This window comes from Diaphorina citri, unplaced genomic scaffold, assembly GCF_000475195.1.
Source record: "Diaphorina citri unplaced genomic scaffold, Diaci psyllid genome assembly version 1.1 scaffold41, whole genome shotgun sequence".
Lineage (NCBI taxonomy): Eukaryota > Metazoa > Arthropoda > Insecta > Hemiptera > Psyllidae > Diaphorina > Diaphorina citri.
The window spans coordinates 14,464-31,014 of record NW_007377478.1 but is presented as its reverse complement, the minus strand read 5'-3'; the positions used below and the strand labels follow the sequence as shown (position 1 = coordinate 31,014).

The 16,551-nt window shown below is 37.8% G+C and overlaps 3 protein-coding genes across 3 annotated transcripts in view; 1 reads left to right on the top strand and 2 right to left on the bottom strand.

The window, feature by feature from the left end:
* LOC103513673 (ubiquinone biosynthesis O-methyltransferase, mitochondrial) overlaps nucleotides 1–3,819 on the top strand; it is a 5,251-nt gene extending 1,432 nt beyond the window's left edge. Inside the window, exons 2-4 of the mRNA XM_008478525.3 lie at nucleotides 2,367–2,526; nucleotides 2,934–3,095; nucleotides 3,401–3,819. Of these exons, the coding sequence (XP_008476747.1) occupies nucleotides 2,367–2,526; nucleotides 2,934–3,055 (282 nt within the window). The 3' untranslated portion in view covers nucleotides 3,056–3,095; nucleotides 3,401–3,819. The remainder of the gene's footprint in view (nucleotides 1–2,366; nucleotides 2,527–2,933; nucleotides 3,096–3,400) is intronic.
* A 1,940-nt stretch (nucleotides 3,820–5,759) lies between these two features.
* LOC103513665 (transmembrane and TPR repeat-containing protein CG4341-like) lies at nucleotides 5,760–6,573 on the bottom strand. Its single transcript, XM_026826664.1, has 2 exons — nucleotides 6,390–6,573; nucleotides 5,760–6,037 (listed from the first exon to the last, which is right to left on the bottom strand). The coding sequence occupies exons 1-2, from the start codon at nucleotides 6,420–6,422 to the stop codon at nucleotides 5,879–5,881; spliced, it is 192 nt and encodes a 63-aa protein (XP_026682465.1). The 5' UTR covers nucleotides 6,423–6,573; the 3' UTR covers nucleotides 5,760–5,878.
* LOC113465312 (transmembrane and TPR repeat-containing protein CG4341-like) lies at nucleotides 5,760–7,889 on the bottom strand. The gene is made up of 4 exons (XM_026826668.1): nucleotides 7,831–7,889; nucleotides 7,390–7,467; nucleotides 7,216–7,310; nucleotides 5,760–5,887 (listed from the first exon to the last, which is right to left on the bottom strand). The coding sequence occupies exons 1-3, from the start codon at nucleotides 7,861–7,863 to the stop codon at nucleotides 7,230–7,232; spliced, it is 192 nt and encodes a 63-aa protein (XP_026682469.1). The 5' UTR covers nucleotides 7,864–7,889; the 3' UTR covers nucleotides 5,760–5,887; nucleotides 7,216–7,229.
* Between the last annotated feature and the right edge of the window lie 8,662 nt (nucleotides 7,890–16,551).

Genomic DNA, 16,551 nt, shown 5'->3' with positions numbered 1-16,551 from the left:
TTGTCAAACTAAAAACATAAACGAAACTCAAATATTAGGGGAGCGAGGAAAAGTTTTCTCTCCCGCAGTCTTTGCACTCTGTGTATTTCTTATGGTGATTTTAGCGATCAGAAATTGATCATATCTCAGGATCGGTTTAGATTTTCGCAAAATCCTTTCTTATTGCACACCTAGACCATAAAAGGAATATTCCTACCAAATTTCAGCTTTCTAGGTGTTGTGGTTCTAGAGATAGAGCGATCAGTGTGTGAACTATGAAATGTGAAATGTGAATGAGTGAATGGATCTCGTTCTTATAATATAAGATTCTGCAGAAAATTAAAGCCAGCCCCAGAACTCACTACCACAGGTACACACAACACTATCAGGTAGACTACCTGATAACATAGTAAGTGACTGGCCTAACTTGAAAGACAATTGAAAGAAGAGTATCAAGGACAAGCTTATGAAACCTCCTCAGATCACCCCACTAATTGAGCAAGTTTTTCCATAAGTATTCACCTGTCAATAATATCTCCTCATTTATAATTCATTATGCATACGATACTAACTTGTACTTCCTGATTAAAGGTACATGGTATAATACATTAGGTACCTACCTAGCTACCTACTTATTAATACATTTGGTTTTATTTAACTACCTTTCAATCAGTCTAGGTAAGTCACGAATATCGCGATCAGTCTGCAGTGGTTAGTGGAGTTGGTTCCCTTTTTTTATCATTATTTTTTATGTCATTACTTTTTTTGTGAATCACTCAACTGGAGACAATAAAAAAAGCCCCGGCGGCGGTAGCAAATTGAATGTACTGAATGTGGCTGGTGACCAGCCACATTCAGTGGGAAAGTGGTTAACACGGTGGATTTTGAATGTTTCCATCGCGGTACAGAACTCTCCTACATCGCACAGAAGGTTTCGATCCCTTGTGTGCACAATGTCATAATATTATGACCCATGTCATAATGGTCTATATCATAATTATGACCTATGTCATAATGAATGACCTATGTCATAATGAATGACCTATGTCATAATGAATGCCCTATATCATAATGAATGTCCTATGTCATAATCACCGATGCTTGGATTCAAGCAATTAAATGCAGTTTCAACCTTGTGAAGATCGTTTGGTAAATTCGCATTGTCATTTACCTAATTAGCTCTGAACAGTGACGGTCTTGGTGAGTAGTTGAGTACAAGGGAATTTCCAGGAGTGGTTCTTAGCAGAGGTGTGATGGAACTAAAGTACTGAAGAGCGGGTTCGATTCCCGCCCGGGGCGGATTTTATCCTGATGGGATAATGTTCGTTCTCGGAACGGCTGGCTTTCTCCTATTCTGTGAGTTTTCTTCCTATACATGATAAGGAAAAAGTAAAAAGTCCTCTGTGAAAACCAAACATTCAGGTTTTCACAGGTCTCGTATAACACAATCTGTTGGCATTAGACCGAACTTGGCATGATGCACTACTGATGTAGTACAAATACATGATTATTTATTACATATCAAAATTAAACTAGATACCTACTAGATAAGAGTAGGTATCTAGCTGTGTTTAATCATTTCCTCCTGATTATGGTAAAGGTAAAGCTGTCATTTCCTGATCATGGTAAAGGTAAAGCTCAATGACGGTAATTAGATCCAAGTTTCCTCGTTGCTCAACAAAAATAAAATTGTAAATTATTCAATAATTATTATTGAGTAATTTACGGAAACTCAGGAACTGTGTGTCTAAGGGTAATGTTACACCAACCGCGCCTATGTTTGCAAACAATGCGCGCTTGGTGTAACATTACCTGAAAAACCGACAGCAGCCGGATCAACTCCGCGCACACACGAACGCTGTTTGCAAGCCAATGTTTGTGGAAAAATGATTGCAAACGTTTGCAAACAGTGTTTGCAAACGATGCGCGCTTGTTGTAACATTAGCCTAAGGTCAACAGACAACCGAAGCGACCCGATGATAAGCTGCATCTATAGGCATCTAACTAATCCAATTTTCTCGATAATCCCGAACAGGTTGATTATGTTTGAACATACTGAGTTCTGTATGTTCTCAGCTTCTCAGTAAGTTCAACTCGACGATTTTCCTATTATTTTCTCTTGTATGGCTGTTTGTTCCGCCATAATTATTCTTACACAATTTGTCCGATTTTGATGAAATCGGGCGGAAATGTTGGACACATAAAGTACATTTTCTTATTGGATTTCGGACCTTAAGGGCCTTTATCTGAGTAAGTTCTACACTACACTGAATTTTAACTTTATTATTACTTTATGCATATAGGAAATGTTTTGACATCAGTCATCTCAAGTGTCATTTTTTCCTCAAGACATTGTTTTTTTACTATTATTTTTCCTCCTCCCACAGCCTGGTGGTAGCTTGATCATCACCACACCCCACAAGACATTCCTCGCCTACTTCTCTTACGTCATCATGGGAGAGTATGTTATTAGGACGGCTCCCATTGGTACTCATCACTGGAGTAAATTCATCGCTTTCAGCACCATGAAGTCTATGCTGAAGAAGAGTAAGTGCTTTTCTTAAGCTGTGTCCACACGTGGTCAACGCCGTCGATCGATCTTTGCTCAACGAGGTGAATCTATGTTGTCAAGGCAGTGTCCGGTTTTAGTCGACATCGATTGAGTCGATCGATGGTTGAGCGACGGCGTCGACTATGTGTAGACACAGCCTTAGGATTTCGTATGAACCTCTTTTCAATAATTTCCATACTTGAAACTAAATAACTCATGAAGTATGGTGAAAGAGCCTAAGACTGATCGGGGTATAAGTATAACCCAGCTTGTGGTTTCCTGGATTTTTTTTTTTGACAAGATGTTTGATAGCGGGAACTGTAACTACTGACTCTACTGGGGTTTTATCGTCCCGAAATCGAAATTCGGTTCAATATAAATTAAAATTTCCATTCCATTTCAGGAGGCTGCCAGATCGGGAGAACGGGTCATTTCTATTACAATCCTCTGACGCGAAGATGGTATCGAACTGTGATATATCCACGGTTCAACTATCTTCTCCATGCCACCAAACCTAAAATCTAATTCTCTGTCGGAACTCAATGGAATCTACACAAGTTCAAAAATTCTCGTACAGCTGACAGTAGTGCAATACGCTTATTTTCCTTTCGGAAAGTTTATAGAATATAGTGAGGAATAGGGAAATATTTTTTTTTTTTATTTAGATTTATTATCAAAATTTAGGGAAATAATTGAACATTGCCTGGATGCTTGGAATCGTTCCATTAATATCCCTTTCCCTATTCCCCACTATTACCACCTTGAATTTCCGAAAGACTTTTTTTTAATTTTTTTAAGAAGTTTGACAGAGGGAACTGTAACTGCTATGGTCTTATCGTCCCGAAATCGAAGAGAGAAGGAAGACCAAAATGTTCAAATTCTCGTACAGCTGACAATAGTGCAATACGCTTATTTTCCTTTCGGGAATTTTATAGTGAGGAATAGGGAAATAATTGAACATTGCCTCCTGGATGCTTGGAATCGTTCCATTCATATCCCCTTCCCTATTCCCCACTATTACCACCTTGAATTTCCGAAAGACTTAGGTTTTTCCTATCTGTATACATCTAGGGCAGTGACTCTTAACCAAATCCTAGACTGTCCTAGAGCATAGAAAATCGATATCGTCAGTCCATAGCGTTAAAACACCATTCGTTAAAACTATGCCTATGATTATTAATAGTTTTGTTTTCAATCAATAATTATTTGATTTAGTTAAAGCCGATGACGTGAGTTTTCTTCCTATACATGATAAGGAAAAAGTAAAAAGTCCTCTGTGAAAACCAAACATTCAGGTTTTCACAGTCGAAAGACTTAGGTTTTTCCTATCTGTATACATCTAGGGCAGTGACTCTTAACCAAATCCTAGACTGTCCTAGAGCATAGAAAATCGATATCGTCAGTCCATAGCGTTAAAACACCATTCGTTAAAACTATGCCTATGATTATTAATAGTTTTGTTTTCAATCAATAATTATTTGATTTAGTTAAAGCCGATGACGTGAGTTTTCTTCCTATACATGATAAGGAAAAAGTAAAAAGTCCTCTGTGAAAACCAAACATTCAGGTTTTCACAGGTCTCGTATAACACAATCTGTTGGCATTAGACCGAACTTGGCATGATGCACTACTGATGTAGTACAAATACATGATTATTTATTACATATCAAAATTAAACTAGATACCTACTAGATAAGAGTAGGTATCTAGCTGTGTTTAATCATTTCCTCCTGATTATGGTAAAGGTAAAGCTGTCATTTCCTGATCATGGTAAAGGTAAAGCTCAATGACGGTAATTAGATCCAAGTTTCCTCGTTGCTCAACAAAAATAAAATTGTAAATTATTCAATAATTATTATTGAGTAATTTACGGAAACTCAGGAACTGTGTGTCTAAGGGTAATGTTACACCAACCGCGCCTATGTTTGCAAACAATGCGCGCTTGGTGTAACATTACCTGAAAAACCGACAGCAGCCGGATCAACTCCGCGCACACACGAACGCTGTTTGCAAGCCAATGTTTGTGGAAAAATGATTGCAAACGTTTGCAAACAGTGTTTGCAAACGATGCGCGCTTGTTGTAACATTAGCCTAAGGTCAACAGACAACCGAAGCGACCCGATGATAAGCTGCATCTATAGGCATCTATCTAGCTAGACATCGTTTCAGACAGCCAAAATTTTCAGCCGTTGCAGAGAGATCCAGATTGTGGTTCTGTACTGGGTTATGATTGACTAGGTTTTTGGGCTAGTTTTTTTTTTGTTTGTACACTTTGATATTGAAGTGATAGCTTTTTATTATGTTATTTAGATTTTGTTAAATTTCGTTCTCGTTTAAGTTACCATCAGTTACCACATCATTTTGCACAGCCCTAGCATAATCCAGTACATAAACCACAACCTTATATTAGTCATGTAAGTAAGTAGGTACATAATTATGTACGTTGATTTCTGAATTAACACTAACAAGAACTTCACCTTGTAAGGTGTTAGAAGCTTGGAATTTGAAACAGTTATATGTACATTGTACAACATTATTATTAGTTCTCAACTTCTCACTGTTTCTATTATCACTGTTCCTAATAGCCATCGAGCATTTTACATTACTTATGATAGCATTTAGTGTAGGTAATTAAGGCTATGTAACTAAATATAAATACCTATGTACAGGTATTATTAACTTATTAACGATGGTCATAATTATGAATAATTCAAAAGTTCAAGTATGAATTTTATTAATTAGATAAAGCTCAATGGTGGTAGATAACTAAACTATGGAGGTACCCAACTTAACTAATTGATTGTAAATTACAATTACACACCTGATGCCTTCATAATTCAATTTGAAAGTAATCTCTTGGAATTTTCCAATTAGATTGATAAAGAAATCAGCCGATCATATTGAATTACTAGCATTTGTATTCATTATCATATTACCATTATTATTTATACTATTCAATTTGATTGCTTGGGGTTTTCTAATAAAAAAAATACTTGGTAATTATGGGGTTGTTTGGTGTGTGGTGTATGTGGTGTGTGTGGTGGGATGTGTGTGATGGGTGTGGTGTGTGTGGGGGAGTGTATTTGTATGTGTGTAGTGGTCCCGTACAAAGGACGGGTCAACCACTAGTTTTATTTATATAGATATAGATATTTGAGGGCAAATCTCATAAAAGCCAAATGAACAAAAGTAAAAGAAGGGATCAATAATTAAGCCACTCATCGAAACATCGATAACTAGGTAACCTATATAGGAATGCACACCTTTGCTTAGAGACTGTCAATCAATGTAAGTGGAAAATATCCTTCGAATTCTTTAACATTTGGACAAAAGTTTGTCCAAGTTCTCCTAAGATCTGGACATAACTTTGTGCAACTTCTTCAAGTTGCTCAGTGTGGTACTCTCGCCTGGTTCTATCCTTAGAGCTTCCTCATAGCTCTTGGCAGCTTCCACATATCTGCCATTCAGGTGAAGCATGGCGCCCAAGTTGCTGTGACTTCTTGAGTCCTGAAGAGAAACGAATAAGAATTGAATTAGAGACTAATAAAAATTGGAACTGACAACACACCACATACTAGCTTCAGCACACCACACCACATCATACACACTAAACTACACCACCACACAAAATACCACACCACACCACATTCCACACCTCACCATACACGCACCGCTGAAGTTAAGCAACGTTGAGCGTGGTTGATAACCAGATGGGTGACCCATCTATCTGTTGGCTTTGCTTGGGCCAACTTAGACGTTATTAAAATTAGGCCGGCCAACCACGCTCCAACCGTCTGTCAGGCTTTGGTCTGAGCGTCTGGTATTCGGTAACCCCCCAGTTTATCATAACCTCACTTACATTGGGTCTCAATGACACAGCTCGTTTGTACATTAACTCGGCCTGTATGCTTTTGCCAGCATGTCTTAGTGCCGTGGCAGCTTTCTCGAGCAGTTGATACTCCGACGGTGCCAGTTCTACTGCTTTGGTGAATCTGTCAGCTGCCTCTTTGTATCGTTCGTTCTCCGACAGGAATTGACCTGAAAATAATCAGATAAAAAGTTATATTACCTAGTGGAAAAAACAAATTATCTTGAAAAGATTTCTCCGACAATAATTGACCTGAAAATGATTGAAAAGTTACATAGGTGGGAAAAAAACTAATTATCTTGAGATAGGTAGTCGTCGATACACGATTTGTAAACAAAGTAGGTACATTTATTGCACGATTTACAAACAATTTTGTACTTTTTCATTATTTACTCTTCTCCTTGACCTGTCAAACAAAGCTGCACGTGGAACTTCATTGGAACAATACCAGATACTGATATTACATACGAATATCTTCAAATAATGAGGGTAATAGTAACAACTATATACTATGATCATTATAGGTACCTACATGGCTGCGATCTACAGTTCTACATGGATGGGCTTCATTCAAAGTAGGGGTATTGAATTTAGTAGACTGAATCAACAAAGATCTCAATTCCTGGACTCTAGCTAGATGTTAGTCTCCTTTAATTGCCCATTGTTTTACGAGCAATTAAAAAATATTAACCTACCCTTATTTTCTGTAATTTACTTTATGATTTTTTTTTTTTGTATTTTACATTTACCTCCCCATTTCCTTTTGGAAGAAATGCCTAAATAAATAAAACAACAAAAACTATTATTATTTATTAAGTTGTCCAAGTTCTACTAAGATCTGGACATAACTTTGTGCAACTTCTTCAAGTTGCTCAGTGTGGTACTCTCGCCTGGTTCTATCCTTAGAGCTTCCTCATAGGGACATAACTTTGTGCAACTTCTTCAAGTTGCTCAGTGTGGTACTCTCGCCTGGTTCTATCCTTAGAGCTTCCTCATAGCTCTTGGCAGCTTCCACATATCTGCCATTCAGGTGAAGCATGGCGCCCAAGTTGCTGTGACTTCTTGAGTCCTGAAGAGAAACGAATAAGAATTGAATTAGAGACTAATAAAAATTGGAACTGACAACACACCACATACTAGCTTCAGCACACCACACCACATCATACACACTAAACTACACCACCACAGAAAATACCACGACACACCACACCACATTCCACACCTCACCATACACGCACCGCTGAAGTTAAGCATCGTTGAGCGTGGTTGATAACCAGATGCGTGATCCATCTATCTGTTGGCTTTGCTTGGGCCAACTTAGACATTATTAACATTAGGCCGGCCACCCACACTCCAACTGTCTGTTAGGCTTTGACTTTGACCTGAGCGTCTGGCATTCGGTAACCTCACAGTTTATCATAACCTCACTTACATTGGGTCTCAATGACACAGCTCGTTTGTACATTAACTCGGCCTGTATGCTTTTGCCAGCATGTCGAACACACCACATACTAGCTTCAGCACACCACACCACATCATACACACTAAACTACACCACCACACAAAATACCACACCACACCACATTCCACACCTCACCATACACGCACCGCTGAAGTTAAGCAACGTTGAGCGTGGTTGATAACCAGATGGGTGACCCATCTATCTGTTGGCTTTGCTTGGGCCAACTTAGACGTTATTAAAATTAGGCCGGCCAACCACGCTCCAACCGTCTGTCAGGCTTTGGTCTGAGCGTCTGGTATTCGGTAACCCCCCAGTTTATCATAACCTCACTTACATTGGGTCTCAATGACACAGCTCGTTTGTACATTAACTCGGCCTGTATGCTTTTGCCAGCATGTCGTGTAGATACGTACATACATGTATGAGTGTTAAGTCTCTACTGTATATAGCATCCGCCGTTCAATCCAAAAATAAATTCAATACCGTGAGTGCCCATCATATAGTCGACAAAAAAGTACCACCTTCGACTTAGCCTGATTATCTATTTCTTGAACAAACTCAATCCAAGGTGTTAATTGAAAAACGTAGGTACCTACTCAGGATATTATGAAAGTTTCATTTAGCTTTCTTCAGACTTGGAGATTTGAGGTGCAAGAAAGTTCCGAGTAGTTGAGAATGCTGTGATCATAGGCGGCAAAGAAAGTTGCGAATAGGGAAATAGGAATAGAAAACACGAAGTATATTTATACTCGTACTTGGGGCTTTTGGCCTTCCGTTACGAGTAGGTTTGTTAGTTTAAAGAGCTTCAACTGTATCGTGCCAACTGCTTTCAAGAAATTTGCTGTTTGGGTAAATACCTAACGATAAGCGACAATTAAAAAGAGCTCCAGTAGAGGGTACAGAAGTTGGTCTCGTGAATTGGGGAGGAACCCTCACAGCGAAGGAATTAATTCGAAATTAGTTGTGTTATGTGGTAGACCTTTGAACAAACGAAATCTTTCTGTGGCATGGTAACACAAATAAATTACTTTGCCTCCTGTTGAAAAACGTAATTATTTTCTCTGTGAAGGAGTGGTGGAATTTTTTTAAACGTTCCTTAAAAGTAAACAGTTTGAGAGAGGAAAAAAAAAGAAGGATGCTACATCTTCTTTTTTGCTAATGAAATTTTCTTTTGCCTGCCTTTAATTACTTTTTCAATGTAATCTTAATCCATCTTCTTTTTTGCTAATGAAATTTTCTTTTGCCTGCCTTTAATTACTTTTTCAATGTAATCTTAATCGGTACATCTTCTTTTTTGCTAATGAAATTTTCTTTTGCCTGCCTTTAATTACTTTTTCAATGTAATCTTAATCTCTTACACTGTCTAACCCATGTTCAACCTCTTCTCCTCAGGCCGAAGTTTCAGTAATGAAGATGACCTACTTCAGACGAAAGAAGTCCTTTTTCGGGAGAATCTACAAGATTAATTGACGTACTGGAGGCAGAATTTTGCAAGTAGTCTGCGGAACAATAGTATGGGGTTGTACCGTTAGTTCATTATTCTGGACTTGATAGGATGTTCCCCTGAAGCTGAAGATAGGATGTTCCAATAATAATAAAAAAAAAATCTTGAGATGTTCAAGTTCGCACGTTCCCGACGAAGTTTGACGATATCTATTTATCATTGAGCATTATTTCCTCTAGTTACTCTAGTATATTCGACCCACGGGAGACTTGGGTGTTAAAGTTACAACTTCCTTTCAGTCTCACGGGACACTTGAGCTTCGAGATGGACACTTCACTGTGACAATGGGTTAAAAAGGAGCTACGGTTTCTGTAGTAGCATGCCCATCCCATACTAGGTACCTATGTCTCTCGTCAGACGGGCGAGATGGGACACAATACTTCTCACCATAGTAAAATGCTGTGCATCATCGAGTCTTTACCTGTGGTGGATAATGCTGGGGTAGATTGTGCACCGCTTTTCGGAAAACGTCCCTGGCTTTCTCGTTTTCTGTAGTAGCATGCCCATACCTATGTCTCTCGTCAGACGGGCGAGATGGGACACAATACTTCTCACCGTAGTAAAGTGCTGTGCATCATCGAGTCTTTACCTGTGGTGGATAATGCTGGGGTAGATTGTGCACCGCTTTTCGGAAAACGTCCCTGGCTTTCTCGTGCTTGGCCTGCTCCACATAGAATTTGCCCAGTTGGATCAGGGCCGACGTTTGGGTGTGCAAGTGGGCCAACTTATCCTTGACACGACTACCATCCAGAGTGGTACACTGTATCAGCTTTTCTTCGCCCTCCCTGTGATGACCTTTGGATAGCAATAGTTGTCCCAAGTTGAGGTAGGCCACTGAAAATGAAAAGAAAGATACTGGGTAATCAAATTCTGCTGAGGATAAGTTTTTGGATAACCTTTCCGTGGATTTTCTACGCTACGATGTCAGTGACTATTTGTGTTTTTCACCTCTAAACCTTAAATACTTTTTAATTATTCCTCCCTTGGCTTTCTCGTGCTTGGCCTGCTCCACATAGAATTTGCCCAGTTGGATCAGGGCCGACGTTTGGGTGTGCAAGTGGGCCAACTTATCCTTGACACGACTACCATCCAGAGTGGTACACTGTATCAGCTTTTCTTCGCCCTCCCTGTGATGACCTTTGGATAGCAATAGTTGTCCCAAGTTGAGGTAGGCCACTGAAAATGAAAAAAAAGATACCTACTGGGTAATCAAATTCTGCTGAGGATAAGTTTTTGGATAACTTTTCCGTGGATTTTCTACGCTACGATGTCAGTGACTATTTGTGTTTTTCACCTCTAAACCTTAAATACTTTTTAATTATTCCTCCCTTCTCTCTCTCTCTCTCCCTCCCTCTCTTTCTCTCACTCTGACCTCTCTGTTTTACCAAATGTCTGAAAAAGCATCACCACCTCATGCTGCTTTTTTAAAAACAAAAAAACATGCAAATAACTTGAAAACAATTTATTTTATTATTTATTTATTTTATGTAAATTTATGCAAATTTTTCTGTACAAAGTTGTTAAAGGTCCTTTTCGTATATATTTATTTTTTTATCTCTAAAGATTAGATAAGGAAATGAGATGAGATTATTTGTAAAGAGAGCGAGAGAGAGAAACGGGAATGAAAAATATTTTGATAAAACCCTCGGATTAAACGAAAAACCTCAACCGAGATGAAATTTGTTTCGATGGTAATTTTCAAAATTTTATCTCGCTCATGAATCCTAACCTTAATATTAAAACGAGCTTCAAAATCAACGGGAAGTATCCTGAGATATGCAAATGTCCGAGATAAAACCCAGCACGTGTCTTCCTGAAGGATTTGTCTTACCCTACTCTTCTTCACTTGCTTTGTTGTAGAGAAGACACTTTGAGCACACTCAAAAATGCAAATGATACCTTTATCACCTTTTCCAAGTAATCATAGCTGCTTAAAGTGCTGATAGGTAAGAGCTGAAGGCAATCCAAATTTGAAAATCACCTAAGAAAATGTCAAAAGACTAATTTTTTTGTTGTAGAGAAGACACTTTGAGCACACTCAAAAATGCAAATGATACCTTTATCACCTTTTCCAAGCAATCATAGCTGCTTAAAGTGCTGATAGGTAAGAGCTGAAGGCAATCCAAATTTGAAAATCACCTAAGAAAATGTCAAAAGACTAATTTTATGCTGTGTCGTTCAGCAACTCTAATTGTTTCTCTTCTAACCAAGAAAATTGAATGATGACTTCATGTAAGATAATGACAATGGTAAGATTGGTGACTTTTTTTCTCAAGTCAAGAGGATACAAAACATTTATCGCAACAAAAATTCAAGTGGTAGGTGAATAAGGGATTTTTTTTCTTCTTCTTTTTTTCCCCATTTAACTGAAGAACTGAACCCAAGACAAGAGAGAAATTACGTGGGAGAGCAAACGAGAGGCTTTTCTTATTTCCTTCTCTCTCTCTCTTCTTCCCTCTTGCTCTTTCACACCCACTCTCTCTCTCTCCACATTGTATTGCCTTTAAACTGCCACTGCCTGCTGATGATAACAAAAGCTCATTTCTCTCTCGCTCTCTCTTTCTCTCTCTCCTCTCACTCGCTTTTGATTGCTCTCTATCTCACTCTCACAGCTCGTCAATTAAAAAGGCTTAAAGCTAAATTCAATTTCTTTCAAGATTATAATCCCTTGGTGAAATTAATTTTATTTGAAAACGAGAGAGGAAAATCACGTCTGGAGAAAGGAGGAAGAGGAGGAAGATGAGGAGGAGGGGAGGAGGAGGATGAATTTTATTTGAAAAAGAGAGGAAAATCAGGCCTGAGGAATGAGCTTTCATAATGGAAGAGGAGAAGAAGGAAGTCAACTCTAATTGTTTCTCTTCTAACCAAGAAAATTGAATGATGACTTCATGTAAGATGATGACAATGGTAAGATTGGTGACTTTTTTTCTCAAGTCAAGAGGATACAAAACATGTATCGCAACAAAAATTTAAGTGGTAGGTAAATAAACAAAGATACAACAATAAATTTTCAACAAAGAAACAGAGTTGACCATTCAAGATCCAATAAGAGAAAAAGAATTGTGGACGTTTGGAAATCTAAAACCTCAATGAAATGAAGAACCAACTCAATCCACTAGAGACAACTATGAAGAGTAAGAAGTTGTTAAGTCAACAGAAACTAGTAATCAAAACAGAGAGCTCAGGGCCGAATAGAATCTATGTTTAGGTAAGAGCTGAAGGCAATCCAAATTTGAAAATCACCGAAGAAAATGTCAAAAGACTAATTTTATGCTGTGTCGTTCAGCAACTCTAATTGTTTCTCTTCTAATCAAGAAAATTGAACGATGACTTCATGTAAGATGATGACAATGGTAAGATTGGTGACTTTTTTTCTCAAGTCAAGAGGATACAAAACATGTATCGCAACAAAAGGAGTACTTTTCTTAACAACCACAAAAAATTTCATCGTTTTCTCGTGAAAAGATGACAACCAAAGGTCTATTTAGCGTAACAGACAGACATACACACATACAGACAGACAGAAATTTTTCTAATGTGATTTTTGGAACCGTGGATGCATAAGGTGTAAGAATAACTAAAAATTTCACGATTCTAAGCAATGTACAGACAAATCTACAATCTATATAAATAAAATTGTAGATTAGTGGTAGGTGAATAAACAAAGATACAACAATAAATTTTCAACAAAGAAAAAGAGTTGACCATTCAAGATCCAATAAGAGAAAAAGAATTGTGGACGTTCAAGTGGTAGGTAAATAAACAAAGATACAACAATAAATTTTCAACAAAGAAAAAGAGTTGACCATTCAAGATCCAATAAGAGAAAAAGAATTGTGGACGTTTGGAAATCTAAAACCTCAATCAAATGAAGAACCAACTCAATCCACAAGAGACAACTATGAAGAGTAAGAAGTTGTTAAGTCAACAGAAACTAGTAATCAAAACAGAGAGCTCAGGGCCGAATAGAATCTATGTTGAGGGAGATAAAGAAAGGAATAGAAATAGTTGAGGAAAGGCATTTTGAGACCAAAACAACATAGGAAAAGGAGAAGGAAGAAGAAGAAGAAGAAGAAGAAAAAGTTGAAGGTAAAGAAGGAAGAGGAAAAGAAAAAGGAGATTATTTGCCTGTCCTGTAAAGATTTAAGTTGTCTCTTTGTGTTATTTTTAAGTCGACCTATACCTACGTATGACTGCTTCAATGCTTTATCTAGTATCCACAGTAGAGACTCTCAGAATAGCACCGAAGCAGAGGTCAAATTACGTTGAGAGTCTGAAGAAAATCGATTTGATGCCTTTGGAGCATTCCCAATTGGTGGAGGTGGCCAACCCTATTTAGAGTATTTAGGTAAATAGGAAAAGACTACACTAGGAAGAAGAAGAATTCGGTGAAGGAGGCATCAGACCTTCCGAACACTCCACACTCTGAATTTGGAACCCAAACTACCTAGTCTACCTACATCTACATAAACATTTTGTAGATTACCCATTACAACGCAAAAAGTACAACTTTTTTTCCCAGACAAACAACAATTTTGATGTTCAATTTTGCAATGATAGATATTTTTATTTTTGGAAAAAAAAAAAAGCACACTCGAAAATGCAAATGATACCTTTATCACCTTTTCCATGTAATCATAGCTGCTTAAAGTGCTGATAGGTAAGAGCTGAAGGCAATCCAAATTTGAAAATCACCGAAGAAAATGTCAAAAGACTAATTTTATGCTCAAATTAGGTATGTTTTACTCCTAACTTTATTGGGAATATTATTTATGAAAAAAATAATAATACCCATCTATAAAATATCTGCTCACTCAAAGGCAGTTTATTACTTGGATGTCTTAAGGTAAAATCCATTTCCCTTGATGATGAGTGTAATTATTTCGACTCTGACAAACAACTTTTTGCCTTTTGAGGCGAAATAAACAAAGATACAACAATAAATTTTCAACAAAGAAAAAGAGTTGAAAAGAATTGTGGACGTTTGGAAATCTAAAACCTCAATGAAATGAAGAACCAACTCAATCCACTAGAGACAACTGAAGAGTAAGAAGTTGTTAAGTCAACAGAAACTAGTAATCAAAATAGAAAGCTCAGGGCCGAATAGAATCTATGTTGAGGGAGATAAAGAAAGGAATAGAAATAGTTGAGGAAAGGCATTTTGAGACCAAAACAACAATGGTAAGGGACATGATATGGAAAAGGTAGGTAATAAAATAAGGCAAGTTTTGGGCTCTTAGAAAAATGACAAACCCAGTGCTAGACCAATTTGGGGAGTTGACTCATCGGGCCATTTGGGGAAATGGGTTTTAAAGTTCAAAGACAATTTGTAGGTAGTTTGAAATGACTAGCATTAGGTCTCTACCTACATTACATAGATAGGTACATACATGTATGAGTGTTATAAGCCTCTACTGTATATGGCATCCGCCGTTCAATCCAAAAATAAATTTAATACCGTGAGTGCCCATCATTTAGTCGACAAAAAAGCACCACCTTCGACTTAGCCTGATTATCTATTTCTTGAACAAACTCAATCCAAGGTGTTAATTGAAAAACGTAGGTACCTACTCAGGATATTATGAAAGTTTCATTTAGCTTTCTTCAGACTTGGAGATTTGAGGTGCAAGAAAGTTCCGAGTAGTTGAGAATGTTGTGATCATAGGCGGCAAAGAAAGTTGCGAATAGGGAAATAGGAATAGAAAACACGAAGTATATTTATACTCGTACTTGGGGCTTTTGGCCTTCCGTTACGAGTAGGTTTGTTAGTTTAAAGAGCTTCAACTGTATCGTGCCAACTGCTTTCAAGAAATTTGCTGTTTGGGTAAATACCTAACGATAAGCGACAATTAAAAAGAGCTCCAGTAGAGGGTACAGAAGTTGGTCTCGTGAATTGGGGAGGAACCCTCACAGCGAAGGAATTAATTCGAAATTAGTTGTGTTATGTGGTAGACCTTTGAACAAACGAAATCTTTCTGTGGCATGGTAACACAAATAAATTACTTTGCCTCCTGTTGAAAAACGTAATTATTTTCTCTGTGAAGGAGTGGTGGAATTTTTTTAAACGTTCCTTAAAAGTAAACAGTTTGAGAGAGGAAAAAAAAAGAGAAGGATGCTACATCTTCTTTTTTGCTAATGAAATTTTCTTTTGCCTGCCTTTAATTACTTTTTCAATGTAATCTTAATCTCTTACACTGTCTAACCCATGTTCAACCTCTTCTCCTCAGGCCAAAGTTTCAGTAATGAAGATGACCTACTTCAGACGAAAGAAGTCCTTTTTGGGAGAATCTTGAATGCCACCTACCGCCCAGGGGAGGGAACTTTACAAGTAGTCTGCGGAACAATAGTATGAGGTTGCAACGAAAGTTCATTATTCTGGACTTGATAGGATGTTCACCTAAAGAGCATCGATACTGTATTGTCTAATGAAGGAGAGAGAGAGAGAGAGAGAGAAGCCGAAAAGGGTTTCTCAAAATCATACTTGGGTGGATGATAGAATACTTTCGTCAGAGAAATAGGAAATAATAGGGGGGTAAGTCATCAGTACATTCTTAGAATTAGAACTATATCAAATCTTTTTTTTTTTTTAAATCTCGAGATCGTTCAAGTTCGCTCGGGCATACAGCCTGACAAACTTTCACGATCTCTGATTGTCATTGAGCATATTTCGTCGAGTATATTCGACCCACAGGAGACTTAAAGTTACAACTTCCTTTCAGCCTCACGGGACACTTGAGCTTCGAGATGGACACTTCACTGTGACAATGGGTTAAAAAGGAGCTACGACAAAGTGCAAGGAAAAGGGATAGCAAGACGAAGAGAAAAAACTCAAGGACGCATCCAACCGAAGGAAGGCGAAAGCAAGAGCGAGATGAGAAAAGCTAATAGAAAAATAATTACTTTTAATATTACATTTTGTCCCATGACTCTCATTCCCTCTTTCTATTTCTCCTTTTGGGATGATATACCTACTCTTTTTCTAGAATTAAATTAATTGTGCTGCAAGAAGAGAGCATGATGTAAAATTCTATGAAAGTTGATGCCCGCATAAGAAGTTGTCAAAATCAGTGACCCAGAGAAAAATGGTTATGGGACGGGGTCCAGGATGAGATCCAACAAAGTGTGGTATGGGGAAGGTTATGTGATTTGAAAAGGCGAATTCCACAGACTTCAAGATGGACCTGAAA